Raw genomic sequence first — 25999 nt, 5'->3', positions numbered from 1 at the left:
TTTTTTTTTTAAGATTTTATTTACTTATTTATTTATTTATTTAATTTTATTTTTTTAAAGATTTTATTTATTTATTTGACAGAGACAGCCCGCGAGAGAGGGAACACAAGCAGGGGGAGTGGGAGAGGAAGAAGCAGGCTCATAGCAGAGGAGCCTGATGTGGGGCTCGATCCCATAACGCCGGGATCACGCCCTGAGCCGAAGGCAGACGCTTAACCGCTGTGCCACCCAGGCGCCCCAAAGATTTTATTTATTTATTTGACAGGGAGAGAGACAGCCAGTGAGAGAGGGAACCCAAGCAGGGGGAGTGGAAGAGGAAGAAGCAGGCTCCCAGTGGAGCAGGGAGCCTGATGTGGGGCTGGATCCCAGAACGCCAGGATCACTCCCTGAGCCGAAGGCAGACGCCTAACGACTGAGCCACCCAGGCGCCCCAGGACATTAAGATCTTAAGAGACTTTGAAAGATTGTCTCAATCTAGCATTGTTTCAAAATGGCTTTTATCAGAATTAAATAGCCTATGGTGAACATCAAGTAGTTCATTCTGGAAAAAATAGTTTAAAAAATATTTATGGCACAGGATGCCTGGGTGGCTCAGTTGGTTAAGCGTCTGCTTTCGGCTCAGGTTATGATCCCAGGGTCCTGGGATTGAGTCTCAAATTGGGCTCCCTGCTCAGTGGGGAGCCTGCTTCTCCCTCTCCCTGCCACTTGCCCCCCTTGTACTCTCTGACAAGTAAATAAATAAAATCTTTAAAAAATATACTTATAGCACAAGTTTTAGTTTGAATCATTAGAACCAGTGTACATATGGGTTAAAATAAACTCCAGAGATTATTCATACTTACTTTCTTATTTAAGGATGAGGCCAATAAAGCTTAATGAACTACTCAAAGTCATGCCAATAATTCAGTGGCAGAGCCTAAATTAGAATTCAGAGGACATGAATTTGAAGTACCTCCAAATGTTAAAAAGGCAATTACCAGATGACCCATAATGTTCCTTCCAGCCTAAGGTCTGGTTCCATGATTATGAATATTGCTTTAAACAGGATCTGGAGAATTTTTTCTGCCAGAATTGCCATTTTATAATACTTAACAGCATTTAACTTATGTTCTTCTAGCAATGAATTTTCATCAAATATCCTAATAAAACAGGTGTGGGAAGTTAGGCAGGCCTTCCGAGGATACTGAGTTAGAAGACAGAATGGAAAAATTATGTGCAGATTCTTGGCACTGTAAGCAGTTCATTATTATTGAAGCAAGCAGAGTGTAAGAACAGCACAAGATAATGATGAAGATGCAAGCACAAGCAACATGGCCATGGAAGGTCTTAGATGCCATTCATGTTAGGGAAGTTTGCTTTATTATTCATTGAAGGGACTTTTAAAACATGAAGTGATATTATCAAATAAGCATCTTTATACATAGATCATATTAAACTAAAGATGGTTTTAGATTAATGCATTAAAAAATTATTTGAATGCCTACTATGTTCCAGGGTCTGTTTTGGACACTGGGACTACTACATTTGTAAATAAACCTACAGTCTTTGCTCATGTAGTGTTTAGAATCTAACAGGTAGGGAGGATAGGAAACAATTATTGGGTAGTAAGTAGAAGCTGTGGAAATTAACAAAGAAGGGTACTATTTTGTACAGGATGGTCAGAGGCCTGGTGAGGATTTGAACTAGGGATCAAATGGAAAAAACAGATAAATATGTGGGATATAAAACTAAGAAGACTTGAGGATGGTGGTAGAGATGAGAGGGAGAGGAACTAAAATGGGTATACACAAACATAGGTAATACAGGAATAAAGAGTTTGGAAGGAAAGGAAATCACAAGCTATTTTAGAGAAATGGAGATGCTGTGGAACATCAGATATTCATCAGTGAAGTTGATATGCATTTTAAAAAGACATTTATTTTTGAGAGAGGTAGGGGAGGGGCAGAGGGAGAGGGAAAGAAACTTAAAGCAGACTCTGTGCTAGCGCAGTGCCCAACATGGGGCTCAACCTCATGATCCCGAGATCATGACCTGAAACGAAACCGAGTTGGTCACTTAACCGACTGCACCACCCAGGTGCCCCGAAGTTGATATGCATTTGAACTCCGTGTGACATACACTAAACCTTGAGGACTTAGGGCTTGGGCTGGTTGGAAATAAATTATTTTGTCACTGCTAAAAGCAAATGCTATTGCTAACATCTTCTATGTTGGGCCCTGTGTTGTTTTGAGTACATGAAATTGAATATAATATGCCTTCGAAAAGTTCAGCCTAATGAATGTAGGAAAGTAATTATAATTTTAGTTTTAAGTGCTAAAATAGGAGTTATATATTTGTTATGGGATCAAGTAAGATGGAATCAGTATTCATAGGAGAGGTTTAACAAGGCTGAGAAAATGACATTTAAGCTAAGTGTGAAGGTTGAATAGAACTTAAAGAAGCATTCTAGATCGGAGGGATGGGTGTCCCTTTATAACCTTTACATGAAGGTTGTAAACATTTATCTGGGGAATGGAAATTTTGCTCAAAGGCGTGATTCACAGCATAATGGATGATAGGGATGAAGTTGTAGAAGTAGTGGCTAGCTAATATTGGGTGTTTTTAACCTTGCAGGGACTATGATCTGGGAACAATGTCAACGATTAGTTTTTGGACAGAGTAATAAAAGGCTTATATTTGTAAAGAATCCTGGGATTATGGAGAATGAAATGAAAAGACAGGGATAAGGCATGAAGTTAGCATCCAGCGAGAAAAATGGACCCAACTTTTAACCAAACTGGGTAACAGTCTACTTATGGGTAGGTGGTTGCTGAGAAGCCCAACAGTACTTCAAGATTACCAGGGAAACTAGATGATACTACAAAAAATTTAGGAGATCTGGAGGAGGTGCATGAATAGTTTTGGACAAACTTTGAACTATATTTGGATAAGGTAAAGGCATTCTGGAGCATAGGTATTGAGTTCAGATGAGAGGCTGGAGCTATAGTTTCTAACTATTATGGATAGTATTTAAATCTATCAAAGTAGTGGGACACCTGGATGGCTCGGTTGAACATCGGACTCTTGGTTTAGGCTCAGGTCATGATCTCAGGGTTGTGAGGTCTGCACTCAGCTGGGAGTCTGCTTGAGATTCTCTCCCTCTGTCCTTCCCCCTACTCTCTAAAATAAATCTTTAAAAAAATAAATGTATCAAGGTAGATAAAACCATCTTCAAAGAGTTAGTAGTTGGAATGTGAATGATAAAACTGGAGAACACCAGTATTTAATGGTTCATTAAAGATCACAAGATCAGTTCATTTTTTGAGAGAAATGTATCACAGAAGGTAAAGAAAAGTTCAGTCAGCACGCACTTGCTTCCTTTCTAGTGCTAAAGGTAGTGAAACCTCAGAGCAGTCATACCTAGCCCTACAAAATATTTAGGTAAGATTAAAAATTAGGTAGGTGACTGTTTTATTGCTATTACTGGCACGAAAAGGACAAGATTAGGACATGGCTAATCTCCTGTAACCCATGAGACTGTGAGGGATGCTGACATCCTTCCTCTCTAGATTAAGGGTCACTGAGGTATCCTTAAAAAACCTGTTAGCATAGTTTGGACATTTGAGTGTAATCCATTTCTAGAGGACTCCCTCCCCTCCCCCATCTGGTATTATCTGGTATCCTCTTTAAAAATGCCACATTCAGCATGTCTTCTGCTTATATTACAGACATCTTTCAAGGTCTACCTCATCCGTGTAACCTCCCCTAATCAAAGTATTCTATCCCAGATCCTGGTAGCCCTTAATCTGTATAACTCACTTGGTATTTAAATCCTTTAATTGCCTTAGGGGTGTTTGATTTTCTAGTTTTCAGTAAGGCATACTCCAAAGCCGTTTCCTATGCTTTTATCCCAAGTTCACTGCCCAACTGTGCTTCCTTTGATATTCATATGGTAGGTATCAATACTCTAAGAATGCACCTAGAGACAAAGATCATTCCATTTACCATGACTTTCATAGGTACATTTCCTGGAAACATTTTTAACCTGGCTTTTCAAGGATTCAAGAAAAGGAACACTTGTACTTAACAACAAATACTGTTCATAAACTTTCTCCCAGTTTATGAGGAATTCTCTCACTCACTGAATTTATTTTCTAAAGGCAGTTTTGAAGTAGCTAAGTGAGTTATGAATTTGCACAAAATTTTTATACTTAAATCCAGGAAGCAAGGTAACTGGGAGGGATTCAGTCATAATAGCAGTTATCGTACCTGCCTAAATATTGTATCTTCAAGATGTGGTAAGCAAAGAATGAAATTAACCATATTGTATGACAGAGGTCCTTTTTAAACCTCAGAAAAGCCCACTGAGATAAACTTGCAATAAGCGAACCAGTGTTTAACATGTATCTTTTAGCCTTTTTGGTAATTAAAAAAAATCTTGGAACATCATTCATTAGCATTTAACTGTAGCCTGGTATTATGTTTATCAACAGGCATTAGTTGATCCTTTCAAACTTATTTGTGTTAATGGCATGAGTAGTAGAATTTACCGATTATAGGTATTTGGTTGTTTGATGTTCTGGGATTTTCCAACACTGAATAAAAACCTGATTCAAGAAAACAAGAAAAACTATCCAACTCCTCCTGTATTCATTGAACTGAGGTACTATACCTCAAACTGATGCAAAACATCCATGCACCAAGATTTTTCTTATCCAGGCAATTATTTTTAGAAAGCTTGTTTCAGAATTTCCGTCAGTTGGATGTGGTATCCTGAAGCAGTTTCCTTAGTACTGTGAAATATAAATGGTGAGATTTCCAGACAGATCCATAAAAGTCTAAGTAGTTTAGAAACCAAGAGTCAACTATAGCCAAAGTACTTTAGAAACCGTGAATTAACTACCTATAACCCCACTCTACTAAAACCTCCCTCAAAAGCCACCAGCGACCTCATCATTACCAGATTGTTTTAGAGACTCAATGCTGTTTTAACAGTTAAAACTTGTCTCTTAGATTAATCCCTTAATCCCATGGTTTCAAGCTCTTAACCTAAACAGATGACTAACCATCTACTTCAACTCAGGGATTTCCCCAGCCTCCAGCCACTGCCTCTTTCAATTATTGTCTTCCCATTTATTCTGCCTGCAACACTCTGCCATTTGAACATATTTTGTTGGATGGAATTCACCTCAAAGACAGTTATTAGCTAAGAAGGGTGAGGAAGAAAATCATGAAGTGGGAAGTAACAAATTTTCTGTATTACATAGGAGGGTGAAGAGTGATGGACAGTCTTGTGACAAGGGAGTATTTTAACAGTTATTAAAATGTATAACATCCCCACCCTTTTCTGTTATTCAGTACTACCAGCCAGCACAGAGTAGGTTGAGCAAAAAATACACTGGGACTCCAGTGATATTGTATAACCTTTACACTGGGAGAAAAGTGTTCTAATTGTCAGGAGACTTTTACTCCAAACTTTCATCTTTCCCAAATTAGGGGATAGGATAGTGAAAATCTCCACATCCGAGTATAGCACAGATATGTAAACCAAACATAGTAATTATTTTGTTCCTATCAATGACAACCTCGTAACTACTAATGCTTTAGTTCCTGTTGGTTTCTAGAAAAAAAGCAATTTTTATTCTTGGCCCACTTTCATAAAGGAAGAAGATGTTGATGTGAAGCCTGCAAAAAAAAGTGAGGCCCCATTTACTCATAAAGTGAATATGAAAGCTAGATTTGAACAAATGGCTAAGGCAAGAGAAGAAGAAGAACAAAGAAGAATTGAAGAGCAAAAGTTACTACGGATGCAGTTTGAACAAAAGGAAATTGATGCAGCACTACAAAAGGTACCAGGCTTACATATTATTTTTCAAACATGCTCTCTTAAAATTTTGACGATTAAAAAAAAATTTAATAGCTTTCAGGTCAGTGGAATGTTTTGTAAAGTACACATTGTAGTAGGCATATTTACATGTTCTTTGGGAAGCAAAAACCCATTTACCCATGAAATTCTGTTACTAAATCATTATCCTGAAAATGCTACATTAAATGCCCCCTTGAATGTGCTTGCTTTAATATAGAAAAGAGAAGAGGAAGAGGAAGAAGAGGGTGGTAGCATCATGAATGGCTCCACTATTGAAGATGAGGAGCAAACGAGATCAGGAGCTCCGTGGTTCAAGAAGCCTCTAAAAAACACATCAGTTGTAGACAGTGAGCCAGTTAGATTTACTGTTAAAGTAACAGGAGAACCCAAACCGGAAATTACATGGTGGTTTGAAGGAGAAATACTGCAGGATGGAGAAGACTACCAATATATTGAAAGAGGAGAAACTTACTGCCTATATTTACCAGAAACTTTTCCAGAAGATGAAGGAGAGTATATGTGTAAAGCGGTCAACAACAAAGGCTCTGCGGCTAGTACCTGTATTCTTACAATTGAAAGTAAGAATTAATCACTTAATCTAGAACTTTTATTCTATTTAAATTCTTTATCCTTAAAAAAAAAATCATTTTTCTTCTTCTCTTTTTTAGCTGACGACTACTAGGCTCCCCCCTTCCCTCTCCCTGGAACTCTCTCTCTCTCTCTCTCCCTCTCCCTGACTTTCTTACTACAGCCATGTTTTCTGTGGTGGGGCCAAAATGGAAACCAGAAGTGCCACTATGTTGACTTTTTATTCCTTTTCGTAATAGTCTTCAAAACACAAGCTCATCTAAAGAATACCTTCTTCCTTTCCAAATGATCAACAGATTCATCGCCATATTATGCAGAAGTTAATGTGTATCTAATGGGGTAAAGTGGAAAATTTATTCTAAGTTTACAGCAATTATGTTTTAAAAATCATAAAATACATTATTTTGCATGAAGGAATGCCATTTATGAGCTATTTACACCTAAAATTAGTCTGAAATAGTAGAGACTTAATGAATTTGGAACCTATCAATCTGAGTCTTCCTTAATACATCACTTTCCTTGCTGTAGTTTCAAAGTCTTTCTGAAGCAGTAGGGGAAAGGGGGGGGGCATGGAGAACAAAACTTACGACTTTTAAGAAAAAAACTGCCAGAGAAAATTTAATGGAAACCACTGCCTATATAGAGTTCTGAGTGTTGAGAATATTAACATGTACTTTTCAAACGTGTGTAATATATATTCAAGCTTATAAAAGCAAATTTATGTTGTGACCTTGCCTGAACAAATTATATTTTAGTGAGAAAACTTTGTATCAGTAGTTTATGCAGGAGAAAACACTTTTAACCTAATGGACGATTTCAAGATCTAAGAGTTGAAAAAAATGGCGTAATCTTCAATTTTAAAATCTGGTCTCTTGAGTTTGTAAATAATTAACTACCATGTTCTATTACCAAGTTGTTTTATATTTTAGTTTTCTGGAAGACAATTTTATTTTACAATGTAAACTCAATAAAGTAACTTCTGTATTAAAGTCTCAATATTTTAGAAAAGAAAACACTCCTTTATAATATTGATCAATGTACATTTATTTTTTTTATTGAGGAAACCATAATCAATACAAAATTACAGCAATCATGTGCCCTTTTACATACAATGTCATTAAAACAAACTCTAAACCACAGTTTGTAAAGTATTCAATTTACCTCAAGTCCAAGCTGCATCTCCCTAAGACACTGTTCCCATCACAGTAGCCATTTTAAGCCAATCTTCTTTTTACACACGGGTAGTTTCTGTAGAGAACATTTTTCTCAGGACGAAAATGCATCGAGCATGCATAAGAAAAAATATATATATATGCGCAAATACATTTAAGAGTTTCTACAGGGCTATCATTGAAGAAAATAAAACCTTGGGATTTGCTTCTTAAAAGCACCAATTTAAAAAATCCCTCAGAAATTTATACTGTGGCAAGAAAACTCAAGTGACTAAAGAAAAAATAAGATTATTTTCAGAGTCAAAATTATCTTTAGATATTGTTAAAATACATTTTAAAATGAGGCAGAATTTTCAGAAAATAAAAAGACATCTTCATTGATCATTTCTACATCCTTATTCTAGACAGATGTTTGCAGGTAGAGCTGGTTCTCCTGGCAGAGTATTCAAATGTTATCACTTCTGCATATACTCCTATTTCCCTCTTAAGGTACTCTGCTACTCCTACCCAAACCCACCCTTATGAATTAACTACCAAGGTATTTGTCTAAGGAAATATTTTATAATGTTTATAAACAACTAGTATTAAATCACTAGTTTTAGTATTAAAACCATTTTCATTAATTAAAAATAAAAGTATACTTTTCATTTCTAAAAGAAACATCAAACCATAAGAATTCTACATATCACCACACTAAAATATCTTTAAAAAACAAAACACATTGTCAAATTTTTAAGTGCTAAATAAATCAGTTCAATTTCAATCTAAACATTGTTTCTACGACTCCTAACATCCATTGCATTCCAGTCAACTGGCTCACCTTTTCTGCTTTCCATTTATTTCAAGGTTAAGATTAGCGCCATTTTAAAAACTGCAGTATCAGTGAAGGCTTATGGTAATGAATAAAAAAACTCTTGAGATAGAAACAATGCCCCAATATCTATTAGCATTCATCTATATTTTATAAAAATGCAAACTACAACTAACCAAAACTTGACAGGCTCTTAAGGTTCGAAGAGCTCTTTTATATTATCACTCTTAACATACCTATCATTGACTATCAAAACAATACATATACACACACATAAATGTGGTGCAATAACTACGTAACTTACAAGATTTAACAGTTCATGGAACATTTAAGATCAAGCGAATAGCACTTTAAAATGAAAAGTGATCAAAAGCAGGTACAATACACCCTATACCATATTATGTATGGGAATACATTTCATATTTCTCAATTATGATTTGCCAATTTTACCTTCTACATTGAGCCCTTCTATGGTCCATGCTCATCGGCTCACCAATGGCATACACTCAAAGGATTCCTCTTTATGGGTAACTATCTCAGGACCTGATTTTATGAGCTATGATTTGGTGCTTGCAGCATCTTCAGCACTGTGTGTGAAAATGAAGGCAGTATTTTTGAATATTTTTCTTTGTTGTAGAGATAAGCAGGAGTTTTTAAAAGGATCAGCACATTTTAGAAATTGAATAAACAAAACTGATATGATGCTGCTTTAATACATTCATCTTAACTCAAAATATGTACCAGTTAAAATCATCTATAAGAACACAAACATTTTAAACTGGCAAAAAATAAAATAAATGCAGCGTCAGTTATTAAAGTATTATAAATCAGAAAAATACTGGTTGCTATACAGATTATGAAAGGTTATTTGCTATACAGTTAACATTTCACTGATGCACATGCCTTATCAAAAACATACTGCCAGTATTCCTTATAATTTTTTCCTTTTTCAGTGTATATAAAAATTATGAAAACTGAATTGTCTAAAAAAAAAGTCATAATAAAACTCTGACCCATTATGTCCTTACTGAATTATTATACTTCAAGAAAAAAATAAAGACTCCATAGCTTTGGAGGGCAAAGAAAATGTCCTGTCAATCATGAAAAGATTGTGAAGGCTGTTGAAGTTTCTAACCAAGTGATTTCCTAAATCTAGAAAACTATGTAATCGCCCTTTCTTAATTTTAACAATCCTTCTATATTTGGGAAAAGATTACAAAAAGTTTGGATGTAGTTCAATTACAGCAGCAATCTACTCATTTCTTTTTTCTTGTTTTAACAAAACAAAAACAAAAAAAAACCCCAAAAACCATTACCCAGAAATGTAAACAGTTGTTTGAACAACTTACAGACTTTCCACTGAAATGGTAGCATAAATAACAAAATACATTTTGGGGAAGCAGTAGCAGATTGCTTTTGAATTACACAACCACAAAAACCTCACAGGGACAACATTAATGTACTGAAATATTTATTTATATATGTCCTTAGGTTGTGCTTACCTGTTGCTTTTTGCAGCAGAACCTAAGGTGGAAGGTCTGGGAAGGCACTGTGAAGTATAAATAATTGCACTGTTTGCAATTAATAAAGATTTTAAACCTTAAATGAATCAAAATCAACAGCCTCCAATTTGTGAGTTATGATATTGAATCCAACTGACTATTTCTTCAGTTTAATTAATAAATGCACCACTTTCCTAAAAGGTCATCTATAAAACAGTATCATGCAAAATACTGAAATTGTTCATGTCAATAACCCTACTCTTAAAGATAACACATAACTAACTCCTTAACTATTAAACTTGAAACTAGAACTATATATCCATATCTAAATAAGGGCAAGGGAAGTCACTCTAGGTTCTATAAAACAATAAAAAAACATTTCAAAATATAATAAACTGAACTGCTATTTTCTACCCTGTAAGTAATCTCAACATTTATGTCCTTATACATCTCCCTTAATAGTATATTCAGAACAACTGGTGCTCCCCACCAATGAAAGAGCTAATATATATTTATGAAATGGTGTTAAACTGCTACATTGCTTAATATTTGCAAACTGAAAACCACTTCTGTCTGATACATTTCAAGTCTTTCATATTAATATAGAAGATATGCATACTGTACACTGAAAAACAATATATTTTAGGAGCACCAATGAGTAATACTATTCAATTTTAATGATCAGTTTTCTTTAGCTATAGCTAAAGCATATCAAAAATACTTACCCATTAAGCTCACTTAAAAAAAATACAGACCTATGTATTATTCTATGTTAAATTAAGAAGCAGTTATGGTTTTCCAAGATATCAGCACTGTATTCCAACATAATATTCACACAAAGTATGGCATTTACATTATGTGGAACATTGACAAAAAGATACTGTTGCAGTTCATCAATTTGTCATTCTGATGTACTTACAGTGCAATGCTCCTTGAAGGAACACAATCAAGGATGATACACAGCACAGTCCTCCTCACCCCTACAGAGCTAGTTCTATACTGGCTGGATCAAACCTGCACTTCAACAGACAATGGCAAGACAGACTGTATTTGCATGTAGTCTAATATATTAATATGCAAAGAGCCAACAAATATGCAAAGAGTAAACAATGGATTTCAACAAAATATCAACTTCAGCATGAGTGTTATAGAGTAATAAAGTGATTTCAAGTACATAAAAAATTAAGTTGATTCAATGATTGGACTTGTGCATTTACAAAACAAAGCTTATCTATACTGCAAAAAGAAAAAAAAAGAAAAAAGCTTGAACATTTCCATACTCCAATAAGGTTTCAATGGCAGATGCACTGTAGCTATTTTTGCACACTATTCACTTTTCTACCCTAAATTTAAAAAGAAACACACTAATATTGTATACATTGAAAGTTTCTTTACATGAAAAAACTTCTTATTCAACTACTCATATTCACTATCCGAAAAACTGTTTAAAATTAGTTATGCTGAAACAGTCTTGGAAATCAAGTAATTATTAAATTAAGAACAGAAAGGTTAACTGTTATAGCAGCAGTACAGATCTGAAACAGTGGTCATGTATAAAAGGAAATTTCACTGTTAATGCAATGGAAGTATGCCAAAAGATCACTGTACACACATGCAGGTTTTAATCAAACAGAAGGAAAAAAAAATGAAGATATCAGGATTACTTGTGCTGAAACAGCCAAATACAATAAATGGAAAAGATCCTCCAATCTACTACTATACTGCAAGGGGGAAAAAACATGCCAGTGTTTAAAAACTCAATTAATATTTCATGGGGAAAGCTTATATATTTGTGTAGATGTATCTTAATTTATCATTGCTAAGAAATTATGAATCCTTTAAATACCCACATATCCAACTTACCGACACAGGAGGTTTCATATCATTTATTGTAAAGCACAAAACAGGCATTTTAAAAGTGAAAGTATACATTGAAAAAGTACATTTATATCACAAAGCATTGACCACATAATAGTTGCAAATACATTTGCTGGAATGTGTACATCTACACTAAATACTAAAAACAAACCAATTTTCATTTCTACACAGAAATATTAACCTCCTATCAGTAGTGATAGATATTTTGTACATTTTCAAAAAAAAAAAAAAACACTATTTTAAACCAAAAACAAATTAAGATCTTCATCAAGTCGTCTGCATCCATATATTTAACAAAGGTTTTTTTCCCCCACACAATGAAGCAAATACTGTATTGTCCACTTCTTATTATTGGCCCTGTGCAGAAGAGATACATAAGAAATACACAAAAAGTTAAAGAAAATCCTTTAAATGGAGCTAACTCAGGAGTGAATCCTTTAAGAAAGAAAAACTGGTTAATATAAATGGTGGTGGCTTCTTGCATGATTTGCAAATCCCTGGGGGAAAAAAATTTATTTTTAAAATTAAAGGCATTGTAGAAATATTCAGCACTCAGATGCCAGAAAAGCATTTATAAAAACAAACAAAAAAACCCAAACAATACACCACGTTACTTCATTTAGTTATGCTATGCCAGATAAAAATTAAAAAGGCAAACATAATCCCAGACAAAACAGTAAACATGCAGAAAACATGATTGGAGTAGAAATCAATACATTAGCAAGTTTAGTATACCTGAGGTGCTGGAGGATGCTGTGGCATTCCCTGGGGACTTGTCTGGGCATAGTAGGCTGCTTGTTGTCTATAGTACTCAGCCCAGGCTGCACTATAATCTGGCTGACCACCTGGTGGAGCACCAGTAGGAGCAGGAACTGCTTGACCTTTTGAGAAAACAGAACAACTTTGTTGCTGTAACCACAATTAAAAGCCCAAAAGAATCTCATTTCTAATAAAAACAATACCTTGCTTCTTGTAATATTCCTCCCAAGCTTTTGAATAATCTTGTGTCTGCCCTTGTTGACCTAAAAAAAACCCCCTAAATTTTAATACAAAATTATATCCACTGTAAGTACAGGTTATAAAGACAAGCACAGAGGGTCAGAATTGCTCCTGTTCTATTTTATATATTCATTAGTGTCCTATTTTATTCATTAGAAAACTACTCTTGTAATTAAAAAAAATCAGAATGCGGTTTCTTTTTGCCTTACATTAATCATAACTTTTAGCTCTAGAGTATCACTCCTAATAAAAAGCAAAATTGAAATTAGGAAAGGAAAAGATTTAGGTATCCTGATTCAATACAGAAATTATAAATATTAATGTTCTAAAATGAGTTTGGAAAGTACTTCAAGTAAGCAATCTCTGGTACCCTGGTACTGATGTTGGGGGCAGGGATGGGGGAGACCATTATTTTTTGTCTTATTCATTAGGATGTTACACTATAGGTTTTAAATAAAATGTAAAATCCTTGATGGAGAAAAAGAACATTTTTGAGAAACAAACAAAAAACCCACCTGAAAGCTATTAAAGACTTTATTATTTTAAGATCTGGTCAAGATTTTTGTTTCCTGATTAGTAACCTACAAACTATGTGTACAAAGACTAATCTTCAAGATACCCTTTAAGAAGATGTTAAAAGTTTCAATACAACGTATTCAAAATCACAGCAAAATTATATTAAGAGTAACCTGACAAAGGACAAGACACAATTCAAGCAAATTCGAAACAGGTTTCAATATTTAGACAACTGCCAGATACCCCAGGGTATCAATAGTAATAAACCTACACAATATTTCTTACAAACTGTACACCTGAAAACCTGGGGACTTAATGCCAAACTTGGTTAAGACGGCAACAATTTCTACTTTGGGTTTACAGAAAGGAACTGACCATTGTTAGATACTCATTTCAGGGACAAAATAACATAAAGATGGTATAAACAGGGAGACACATTAAGAAAATTCATCAAACTCAAATGTTCTCTACCCTCCCCCCAACTCAATTATTTCTGTGGGAGTGAAAGGTAAACATGTCAGACTCTAAGAAAAACAAACACTTGGTAAACACCTCACACTAAAATCTTGAAGGTGTCCAAAGAAAAACTCAACTCATTCCTCCAATCTGGGGGACAAATGTGATTCATTTTGTCCTGCTGGAAGTAAACAAAGAACTCTTCCTATCTACTTGGGACTTGGCTATCCCCTAGCCTCTTGAGCCTCTCTGCCCCTTTTAGGAGTGTCCTTACTTAGCTTACTCCCTTAATCCTTAGTTCAAAACTGTTTTGAGGTCAGATAGTTTAGCTTATACTTAGAACGTGACTTAGTATTTACATATAGGTTTACAATATGTAAGGTTTTACTTTCATTTAAGAGACTTGCCCTAGAGTTCACACGTAACATTCTATTATCACAGCCCAAGAGACAAACCTGATTGAATAGGTTTTACTCTAAGTTATCTCTCTAAACACCTGCATCTTTCCCACAACCACTTTCCCCACCACACTCCCTCCACTGCCCACCCCACCCCCCGCCCCGGACTTTACCCATTAAGGTACCATACACCAAAGGTGCAGAGTCCACCATATCAGTGCTTAACATTATAAGGGCCTTCCTCAACTCCTGACTTTTCCAAAAATGCCTTCACTAGCCCTCTTCCAAAGGGCAACTGCTGGTCTCTACTCTGAAACCCTGTTTCATCTCTTTAGGGTGTTTACTTACTACAAAAGTTCCCTTCATTCTAGCTTCAAAAATACCTACTCTTCCACATTGCCTATCATTCCTTATTAAGACTTAAAATTTCCTTCATTAACTCTCTATAATCCCATCTTTATGAATTTCTCTCCTAAATTGTTGGTGTTAATCCTAGGAAATTTAGAATTGTTTCAGAAAACAAAACTAATTTAAAAACTCCTGTTTCAAGAGGTTTATTTACTTACAAGCAAACAATGACAAATTTATAGTGTTAGTGGGTATTTTCTGTTCTTAACAGAAAAAGGTGAAATTTGCCTTCAAAGGCTGGGACAGCCTGGCTAGTTTGGTAAAGAGGGCACGGGATTGGGAATTGGGATGTCCAGAGTCCTAGAAAATCCCAGTTCTGCCACTGGAAGAGTTCAACTTGGCCTCTCCAAGTAAGGGAGTTGGATTTGGACATAAAAATTTTTATCTCCCTAATATTTTATTACTTTCTTCCCTTTCATTTAAAAATCTTGAGGGTATCTGGGTGGCTCAATCAGTTAAGCATCTAATTCTTGATTTTGGCTCAGGTCATTATCTCAGGGCCGTGGGATCAAGCCCCGCACTGAGCTCCATGCTTGGCCTGGAGTCTGCTTCTCTCCCTTTGCCCCTCCCCCTGCTCACATGCTCTCTAAAATAAATAGATAAATCTTAATAAAAAAATAAAACAAAAATTTTGAAAACTGTCTCAGTAAAGCATGTGACTCAACCTTGGGGCTGTGTTCAAGCTCTACATTGGTATACAGGCTACTTTAAATACATACACACATACATACATACATAAAAATCAATCTTGATAACTGAACTGTGTTATTAGTTTTATGCTTTAAGGTCGAGTATGTACAGTTGTTCTAAAAGGATTCTAAGGACAAGTAATGCACCTAGGAGAAACTAAGGTAGTTAAGCGACCAATCATTTAACAAAAGAACTTTTAAAGGAAAAAAATAAATTGACTTTGTAGCTATAATTAAAGACCTGGCAATTTAACATTATCTCCTTTAAGATTTACATGTGAGAGACTCATTCAACTAATCCTTTGCTCAATAAATTAACAGCTGATCACTGTCGTGCTACAGAAAAACAGACAACTGGGGGGGAAAAAAGGTGGGGGTCAAAGAGGATCTTAAGCCAAACATAGTGTTACTTAATTATTTCTGTAACAATTTTTCTCCACAAAGGATTCAACAGAGTCCAGTGTACTATCTATGAAATTAAAAATTTATAGTCAGCAGAGTAAAGGTAGAAAATGAAAAATTAAAAGAATGGCAAGGTGATAAGTTTATCCTTAAAAATCTGAATGGTATTAAGACCTCACAGATTACATTCAACACACATCCCTCACTTGGGGCATGTAAAATATAACAAGGCTAAACAGTAAATTTATTAATGGCCATGCTGCAAATGAATGATAAAATATACTAAAATACAAGTCGCACTCACTCCCCAATAATTTTCTAGGTCCACAAACAGGCCTACTTTTACTCATTTTTAATATTAACGTAGGGAACATCTCTGGCACATTAACCACTGTGAAAATGTAAGTTGGACCCAATGATTTTTAATTGCAACAACTGCAAATGCTCAAATCTTTAAAATGGTTGACACTATTTCAAACCAGTTAGAGTGGCCATAAATCCTGAGAGAATAGCACCCTTAGTTAGTCTTCAAACTATCCAAATCTGGACAATAAATTATGTGATCACCCTAAACAGAACATACTGTTTTGAGGAAAAACTATTTTTCTTTCTTTAAACAGAAATCAAGCTGTGTAAAATATTCGTATCACCAGGTAAATGTATCCCACACAAAAAAGATTAATGTAACTACCCTGCTGGAAATTTTTCTTTCTGTGGAGATGACAAAATATCCATGGGCAAAGAAAACACTGAAATTTATGCTGAGAATCTCAAACAGACTGTATCTTATGAGAAAATTCTACCATCTATAGATTCGTTCCATACCAGTGAAGGATGGGTAAGTTTACCTGTTTAGCTTTCATTTGTGACAAGTGGCTGTGGTAAACATGTGTTAATTTTAAATGACTAACACCACAAGCTTCTTAAAGCAAAAACTATTTGTTCAGAAATACGTTGAACCTCGAACAACTCAGGGGTTAATGGGCACCAACCCCTGTACAGTTGAAAACCCACATAACTTTGACTTCCCCAAAACTTAACTACTAATAGCCTTCTGTTGACCAGAGGTCTTACAGATAACATAAACAGTCGATTAACGCATATTTTGTATGTTTAAGTATTAAATATTATTATATACGTATTCTACAATAATTGTAAGCTAGAGAAAAAATACTAAGAAAATCATAAAGAAAATTCATTTACAGTACTGTAAGAAAAAAAACCCAAAAACACAACTATTTATAAGTAGTCCCGCAAGTTCAAACTTACGTTGTTGTTCAAGGGTCAACAGTATTAATACCAGGTTCCAAGTGGTCCCAGGAAAAGACAAATTTGGGAGATAGGCTTGGGATTTATGCCCTCTTGGGAGTTCAAATTCTGCTTCTACTACTTAGTAGCTGTACATGTGATGTGTTAGTGGAAATAGAGTTCTTTTCATTCATAATTTGTAGTAATATACTTGGCAAAGTACGTGATTAACAACTGTATCCTCTATGAGAATATAACCAGAAGGGCAGGGAATCCTAGCTATTATGCCCACAATCACATTCTCAGCTCTATCACTATGTCTGGCATGTAGTATGTGCTCTACAGTTACTGAATGGAAATGGCTTTTCTAGGTGACTTTTTCCTTTTTCCTATACACAAATGTTATTTAAGTAATTAATGTACTATGTCACTGGCAGTTTTATTTTGCATCTGAAAATATCACACACAACCAATTTTTGCTTAGCACTCCAGAATTTAACCTATACCAGTTAGACTACTAATATATGTAACTACATCCAATGTTATGTGCCAATAGGGCAATTTTTAGTTTCAATTATTAAGTGGTTGACATATGCATTTAGAAATAAAAAGATTTCCTTGTTATGTGACCACAAATTTAAGAATTATCTGTGACAATCTTGATACACCTAAAAGTTCAGTGATTTTAGAATGCATTCAATTATTCTCCACTTCCAGATTTTAAGTTAAAAATAAAAGAAGTCCCAGTAACAAAAAGATGATACAAACATGGTTTTATCACAGTCTTCATCCTTCTAGTGTGATATTTACTAAATACTTCAATTTTAATTTAATTAACCGTATAAAAAAGAAATGTAGAACATACCCATTTTCTTGTAATACTCTTCCCAAGCCTTGGTATAATCAACCTGTCCAGCTGGAGCTGGATTCTGCTGATCTCCTGTTCAAGGGGAAAAAAAAAAAGATTAAAGGTTTCAAAAGACGTTCTTGCCCCTTTCCTTCTGTTCCTTGAGTGGAAAATTGGGAGCAGCCTGCCATAGGGACTGTGGGTGCTGTGTGGTAGTGGGATTCTTACTGGTGCCAAAGACACAGGAAGCAGGAGGTATAGAGGCAGTCAACAGAGAAAATTTGTCTCTATACAATGGAAAACTAGTCACATTGAGCATTTAAGTAAATTCATTGGTTAAATAAGGAAACACACTAAAGATACAAGGTCTTTCACCATTTATAAGCATGCAAAGGGAAAAAGCTAGAAAGAACTCTAAGTGTTATAATGGAGTTGCAGGGGACACAATAGTTTTAGAAATATATACAAATAAATATTTATGTTGTTTCATATATGTGTATGCAGATATACATGCAGGTAAATTTCCTAGCTCTGTATGCTGAAAGGATTTAGAAGCAATGACACCTTGGTGTAGCAATGAACACACTGAGTTTAGTTTCTTAGATGATGGTATTTACTAAAAGGAAATCAGGGCTCCTTGGAAAAACAGCTGATTCTACGGCTTGAGCCCAGAAAGCACAAAATAAGCATCTTACTGTGCAAGAAAGTAGGACGTGCTTAAAGAATGACAGAAGTGTCAAAAGGCTACAGGAGCCATCGTGAAGGTACTCCTGATTGGCCAAAGCTGGGGCAATCTGATAATCAAATCAAGTAGTAAAGATAGTTTAAAACGCAACATGTTGAATAAAACAGGAGTCCATACTGATATAAATAGGAAGAAAACGTCTTCCTTATAGTACAATACCAACTAATACATACAAAATGATGTAAATAAAAATTATCATCATAGCTGTAGCTGAATCAGGAATGTGTTATCAGAGAAGCTGATATAAGGAATAGAATACTCATATAATCTCAGTACAATTCTCCAAAAACTATTTATTAATTTCAAAGAGAAAAATGCAATCTTATGGTATAGAAACCTGGCGGACGCCAACATGATCAACTGACTATGGTTACCATCTCCAGGAATGAAGCTCAATATTATATGACCCAATGATATAACGCACTAAGAGCACAGCATTATTTCTGAGGTACTGCCAAACCCCAAAAAAGGATCTCATGATCATGACCTCATCTTTGTGAGAAAAAGCTGAAGGAACCTATGTTGATTTGACCATCATCTCACAAAACAAAAGGTCTGTACTTTTTTGCCAGATGGGATCCTGGTTCAGAATAGAGAAACTGATGGGACAACTGGTTAAATCCGAGTAAGGGTTCTGCATCGGGACAGTAGTGATGTATCAATGTTGACTATTTTAGAGGGCTATATGATGGTAATGTATTTTTGGAGAAATACAGAAAGGGTACTTAAGGTTACTGGGACATCATGTGTATAGCTTGGTCTTAAATGGTTCTGAAAAACTACTGATAATGGATATGGACACTCATGACAGGATAATGGGACAAATGGGAGGTGGGGGATAAAATATTAAGAGCCAGGTTACCTGGGTGTCCTGTAATGTATCTTACAACTTAAACTTTTATGGAAGTTTGTAATTATTTCAAACTTGTCTTTAAAAAGAAAAGTCTGCTCACTGAAGCAGTAATTAAATACTGGAAATTTTTAGATATTATACACATTGATGTACTTCATATATAATTCCAAACTAAAGTTTCTACTTCTACATACAAAATAAATTATTCAATTACCATAGTTACCTTGTCCATTGGTTTGGGTTGTAGTTGGTGCACCGGCAGGAGCTGCAGGTGGTGGCTGTGCTTGCTGCTGATAATAGTGAGCATAATAGGCAGCCCAAGCTGCTGAATTTGGATCCGTTCCTGCCTTAGCTAGAATAAACACAAGTTCAAGGTTTGCATCTAAAGTCTGTAATCTGTCTCTCTCTCTCTCACACACACACACACACCCTCTTTGATAAATAAGAGCCCAAAATTAACTGGATATCAAAAACAGTAAATGGGAAGTTTTCAATTCTATTATTTTGTCATCATTAGCTTTAATTACAGAAAAGTGAGGTGCAGAGATTAAGTGACGTTCCTAGAAAACTAGTTGAGTGGCAGAATTAGGATGGGAATAAAGATCTTTTGTCTCCAAATCTGATGCTTTGCCTCAAAACATCCTGTGGCCTTGGTTTTTTCCTAAACTGGTTTTGCCTCAAGCACAGCAGTTCTCCATGGCAAATGACTAAAGGAAAGGATTTCTAGGAACTAACCTGTACAAGAAACAATTATTTTAGAATTATGAATTCTGTCTTGTTTTCAATGTAGAGACAATGTAAAAATCTTTAAAAAAATAAACAGATTAGCCATATTTCATCTCATATTTCACAGTAATTATCCTAAAACATACACTTGATATTACTGCCCTACTTGAAACTCTTCATTTATTCCATAGAGTCTTCAGGGCTGTCAAAAGCTTTTAGGTACAACATTAATCACCCAGTATCTTTAATGATCTGACCCCCTGGCTTATCCTTTCCATTCTAGCCACATCTTCCCCATTTGTCAATATTTTTTCCAACACTCAAGTTCTGGTCACAGTAGACTGCTTATACTTTTCAGGTTGCCATGTTCATTATCTGGCCTTAAACCATGTTATGCTTCCTCTGCATTTGCACCCTCATTTCATCCTTCATAAAAAATCAAACTCATGCAGTAACAGTTTCAGATCTCTCAGTCAGAAACAGAAATCCTCATCTTGATTCTGTCCTTTCTATCTATAGTATGACACTATAGATATATCTTTTTAAGTACTCTATAAGTACACTATATATATCTTTATAAGTTTATATTACCAAGTAATATATTTTCCTTAGCTAGAGTCTGTATCTATATGAAATCCGTTTAGCCTTTATCCCAAATGGGCAGCAAGTCTTAGCTGTTTAATAAAGTTTGAGAAAAAAGGAGCAAGGATTTCTGGAGTGATACAATGTCTAAGGTAATACAATTTTAAGGCATTATCCACCCTCCAAACCTTCAAGTAATAAATGTATTGCTTTTCTAAGTTGGTGTTTGTGTCTTAATTGTGTCATTACCTGTACACTAATACAAATATTTCACTTGACACCATCTCTGGCTAGAGATACTGAGATAAAACAAGACTTTAGAAAATGATACTTGTACTCCTGAATGTATAGAGGGTATAACAGAACCAGTCTCACAGTTACATATAACTAATATATAGAGAATTCACTATTCATTCAACACAATTATCTTTCATTTATCATTTTATAGGTAAGAAAGATACAGAGGGATTAAAAAACTTGCTTACTATCCCACAATTACTAAAGTTGTAGCACTAGGACTATCTACATCTGTTCACTCTGAAATCTAAGTTCTTGACTACTACATAAATCTTTAACAGCCCATGATTTTTTATAGAAAAAGATTTTAGTTCAGAGAATACGGACTTTGCATTATGGGGCCACATTTTAATACCAGAATGTTAATCAATTCACTAAAACAGTTTCATCTAAATTATTTTGGTTTTCACATAATGCTAAGTCTACTATAAGCAAGATCTAACCCTAGCTGCTATCTTTTAGCTAAATGGGTTATTTCTTTTTCCAAAGGTAATGCTGCAAGCCATATTGATCAACCACTTCTTATGCTGATGCCTTTACTACTACTCCTAGTGGGAAAATGAAACTGTGATAGAGACTATTTCTGATTCCCGACACTTTTCTCAATCATGTTACCGACCCAAACAATGCTCATAAGGTACAATCTTGCAGATCCAAGTTTCCCAATATAAATTCACCCCTTAACTTGCTCAAACTCTTGAAACCTCTTAGATTATGTGATTTTTCTGTCTAATCACACCATCCCAGTTAGCTTAAAAGAGGAAAAGTCTTCTCATTCTTAAGAGGTGTTTAAACTATTATACACTAAATTATATTTGACCCTCTCTCAATCCATCACAGCACTGCTAACACTTAAAGTGCACTTCACTGCTATAGAACGTAAACTGATCTTTGCATACCCACATCCTAGCACACTCAAGTTGTTTCTTGAATGAGTGCAAGTTGTGGTTATTTGCTTACTGTCAATGCTGTGCCAACATATTCCAAAGAGCATACTTCCTATGAAATTAAAGTATGTTATAATATAGGGCCACATTTAAATAAAAGAATGTTTACTCAAATTCACTAAAACAATTTCATTTAAATCAATAATTTAGGTTCTTTTAAGAAATAAATATACTAGTATGGAAAGGAATCCATAATTCAGTACCTTCCTTGAAACTACTCCAGTGAAAGAGGCCTAAAAGATAGGTAGTAGGTGAGAAAGAAGGATCATAAATAAATGTTAATTGGTTTCAATGAATGCCCCTTTGACCATTATGGAAAGGAAACTAGAGGATAGGAGATGCAATAACAGAATAGAACGTATATATAAAATCCAGATCTGAACAAAGAAAACATTTAACCAAATGTATTTTTGAGTTCTAACATGCAGACGTTAAACACAGCCCTGATTTTTACTAATATGAGAAGTTACCACATCAGGAATATGAAAATGGCTTATATATCTTTTTTGAGAACTTCAAAAGTTAATAGTCAAGTATTAAATGCTCCATTAGACACTCACATAGTTCTATAAATAAATGTACACTATTCTTTCATGGATAATGTCACAATTAACACATTAGACATTTGATGGCACTGGTATTTAAAACTAAGACAATGTGGTTCTTCCTGTAGCTTTTGGTTTTTAGCACTCTGCTCTTATCACTCTGAAAGGACAGAAAGCCAAATGCAAGTAGAAAAAAGTTCACTGAGAACAGATCATATTCACACCAATCTTATACACCGTGGTAAGACCAGAAACTAAGACTCTTGCTGAAAGAGTTAAACAAGTGCAGAAAAATGCACACAATGTAGAACTGACACTAGAAAATTTAAGAGGATAACAGGATTGACAAACAAAAACAATACAGATTACACATGAATGATAAATGTCTTTTACCTGGATCAGGAGGGGCCTGTTGCTGCCAGTGTGGATATGCATTTCCCCACCCCTGGGGAGCATAAGGAGCTGGAGGACCACTGAAAAGATAGAAATCAATATAAAAATACCATTTACCAAAAGTTAGAATCTTTGGAGGAAAACCCCAGAACCAAACTCAGTACTTACTGAGGAGCAGGGCCGGGTGGTCCTGGATTATAAGGTGCAGGGTTGTATGGTCCCATTGGAGCTCCAGGCCCTGGAGGCCCAGGAGGCCCGTGAGGGCCTGGGACACCATGGGGCCCATGGGGTACAGGTGGCCCTAAAGGATTTACCGGGCCCTGTGAAAAAGCAAAAAGATGTACAAAAAAAAAAATCAGGAAAATGGTAATAATGGCTGAACAAAGGCCAAATTAACCTTCTATTTCTCCCCTTTGATATAGTCACAAGCAACATATTTTAGATTTTCCTTCATTTCCTCATTCATGTTGCTTAAACTCTTTACCATACTGAGACATGTAAATTCGTTAAAATCAACAGCATCAGCAAAGAATTGAAACATCTCCTTTACTTCCACTCTATTCCTTTCAGACTATTCCCCTTTTCTGTTATTTCCCTTTCCTTTTTATAATTCTTACTTTTACTACTCCTTTATCATTTTAATCATGGAAGCATATTAAATATCATGTTGTCTCTAGCTTTTCTTTTTCGCATCCATTCTACATCTACTTTCCTAACAATGAGACAACCACCTTGACAATATATTCCCCAAATTGCTTAGGCCTTATACTGTGAATTGTCTGAGTAGTTTAGCACTAAAGTAACAACTAGTTCTCATTCAAAAAACTAACCTCTTCACAACCTTTGTGTCAATGAACCCCATTTACATCAATAATTTAAATTCATTTTCTCTTTATCATTTTCCAAATACCATAACTTCGTATCATACCATATCATAATTAATAATGCTTAGTTGATTTTCCTTTTCATAAACCAACTTGTAAAGACCACTAGACTAGATTTAACTGTCCTAAACACAGCTCTCGTGCAGTTAAGACAGATCATAACATTTTGGAGCAAACTGCTTAAATCACATTTGGTTGTTTATTTTCTAACTACAAAATAATGAAGCTAAACTTCACAACTTTTAAAGTCCTTTTTATTACTTTATTTTTTTTTTTTTTAAGATTTTATTTATTTATGTGACAGAGAGACAGCCAGCGAGAGAGGGAACACAGCAGAGGAGTGGGAGAGGAAGAAGCAGGCTCCCAGCAGAGGAGCCTGATGTGGGACTCCATCCCGGAACGCCGGAATCACGCCCTGAGCTGAAGGCAGACGCTTAACAACTGCGCTACCCAGGCGCCCCTATTACTTTATTCTTTTAAGTCTAACTTAAAACTAACTCTTGTCATTATCACTCACTATTATCCATATTATCCATAAACAATCCTTTCCAAAAAGTAAAGAAGAATTACTATTCAAAAAGTATCAGCATTTTTATAGGGCTATGTGCCGGACACTCTTTTAAAAGTGACACACACGATTCAATTAATCCCTACAACCCTGTAAAGTAGCTACTATTATCTTCATTTACAGAAGAAGAAACGGGAGGCAAACAAGAGTATAAATAGCTTACTCCAAGGTCACAAAGTCAGCAAATGACTCAGTATTTTGAACCCTAACGTGACTCCAGAGTCCATGCTCTTAACCACCATACTAAACTGCTTCTCTACAACCACCTATCTTTTGCCCATCAATCCAGAAGAAACCTTGAGCCATCCATGCTAAGGACAGTAAAACCCAAAACCAAGATGTGTTCATTTTTCTAGCATCAATCTCCGCCACTACCAAGTCCAGAATTTACAATGTTGAATAAATTTTATAATACATTATTTTTTAGTAATCTCTACACCCAAAGAGGCGCTTGAACTCACAACCTGAGATCAACAGTTGCATGCTCTACTGACTGAACCAGCCAGGAACCCCTGTGAGACATTAAGTATCTTATATACAACTATTTGTGTTTCTCTGTAGATAGAAACAGTGTCAAACTTCTTTTGTATTCCATCCACAGCATGCAAACATCAAGGAGAATTTTCCTAAGAAATTCTGTTATTAATAACTTAGGATACTCCCTTATGTCCTATAGTAAAAGAACACCGTAAAGCACTAGTTCCTCATTTATAAGAAAGCACAATCAAGACTCACTATACATCTTTTGTACTACCACCAGGAAACTGCTCTAAAGGAAAAATTTCCAATATTTGGCCATGTATCACCTGGAACATCCTTCTAAAGTTAGATGCTAGGCTCTATTCCAGACATTCTGAATCAGAACTGTGTGGTATGTGTAGAGGTGGAAAGCATTCAAGTAGTATACATTTTAAAACTCCCTGAGTGACTGTCAGTCTAAGAGGTGGATTTGTAAATTTCTACTCTGAAGTTGTGAGATGCATGTAATTCGTATTTACCTCACCAGGGTTGAATAAAGTAAGCCCTTATTAAATACTGAATTCCCATGAACTATGTCTTTAAAGTATATTGTATAACCCTCCACCAACCCTAACACCATATCTACAAGTAGCACTATCCGTTTATTTATCCACACCCAAATACAAGGTTCTGAACACTTATATATACATATATTTAACTGCATTTTTCTTTTTCTAATTTTTTAAAATTTATTTGTTAACATATAATGTATTATTTGTTTCAGGGGTACAGGTCTGTGATTCATCAGTCTTACACAATTTAATTGGGTTATTTTTCACTGCTGGAGAATCTTTTCTATGTTGTATGTACCCATTATATGATAAAACCTATAATCTTAGACTAGAAATTGGCATTTTTCTGTATAGCAATTAAAGGAATATGTGAATTAATGTCTATTTAACTAAGAGGGTCTATGTATAAATCAAGGTTATCTATTTATTTGGTTTTTTAAACTGTTATGTATTTTTTTTAAAGACTTTATGAGAGAGAGAAAGAGAGAGAGAGAACGAGTGGAGTCATGGATAGGGAGAAGCAGGCCCCCTGCTGAGGGAGCCCAACATGGGGCTCAATCCCAGGACACCAGGATCACGACCCAAGCCAAAGGCAGATGCCCAACCCACTGAACCACCCAGGCACCCCTATCTAATTTTTAAGTAAGCCCCAATGTGGGGCTTGAACTC

At 35.3% G+C, this 25999-nt stretch overlaps 2 protein-coding genes across 19 annotated transcripts in view; one reads left to right on the top strand and one right to left on the bottom strand.

Annotated features, from left to right (window-relative positions):
• The window catches only part of NEXN (nexilin F-actin binding protein), a 48744-nt gene extending 41416 nt beyond the window's left edge, over positions 1–7328 (top strand). For 3 of the 4 annotated variants that reach the window (XM_040627117.1, XM_040627119.1, XM_040627115.1), the window contains 3 exons: positions 5643–5828; positions 6063–6423; positions 6514–7328. In XM_040627117.1, coding sequence (XP_040483051.1) covers positions 5643–5828; positions 6063–6423; positions 6514–6527 — 561 coding nt within the window. In that variant the 3' untranslated portion in view covers positions 6528–7328. Of the gene's footprint in view, positions 1–5642; positions 5829–6062 lie in introns of all 4 variants that reach the window. The other variant, XM_040627118.1, reaches the window with a different exon arrangement.
• Positions 7329–7465: 137 nt separating this feature from the next.
• FUBP1 (far upstream element binding protein 1) overlaps positions 7466–25999 on the bottom strand; it is a 32316-nt gene continuing 13782 nt past the window's right edge. For 4 of the 15 annotated variants that reach the window (XM_008690685.2, XM_008690687.2, XM_008690690.2 and 1 more), the window contains 8 exons: positions 23016–23167; positions 22848–22927; positions 19572–19709; positions 17778–17852; positions 12759–12818; positions 12532–12677; positions 9919–9965; positions 7466–7681 (listed from right to left, as the gene is read on the bottom strand). In XM_008690685.2, the coding sequence (XP_008688907.2) occupies positions 7648–7681; positions 9919–9965; positions 12532–12677; positions 12759–12818; positions 17778–17852; positions 19572–19709; positions 22848–22927; positions 23016–23167 (732 nt within the window). In that variant the 3' untranslated portion in view covers positions 7466–7647. Of the gene's footprint in view, positions 9004–9918; positions 9966–11789; positions 12154–12531; positions 12678–12758; positions 12819–17777; positions 17853–19571; positions 19710–22847; positions 22928–23015; positions 23168–25999 lie in introns of those variants that run through there. The other 11 variants (XM_040627112.1, XM_040627113.1, XM_008690695.2 and 8 more) reach the window with 7 other exon arrangements.

The sequence above is a fragment of the Ursus maritimus genome, unplaced genomic scaffold (genome assembly GCF_017311325.1).
Source record: "Ursus maritimus isolate PB19 unplaced genomic scaffold, ASM1731132v1 scaffold_12, whole genome shotgun sequence".
NCBI classification, from domain to species: Eukaryota; Metazoa; Chordata; class Mammalia; order Carnivora; family Ursidae; genus Ursus; species Ursus maritimus.
Note: the sequence above shows the minus strand (reverse complement) of the source record. Positions and strands in the feature narration are given on the sequence as shown.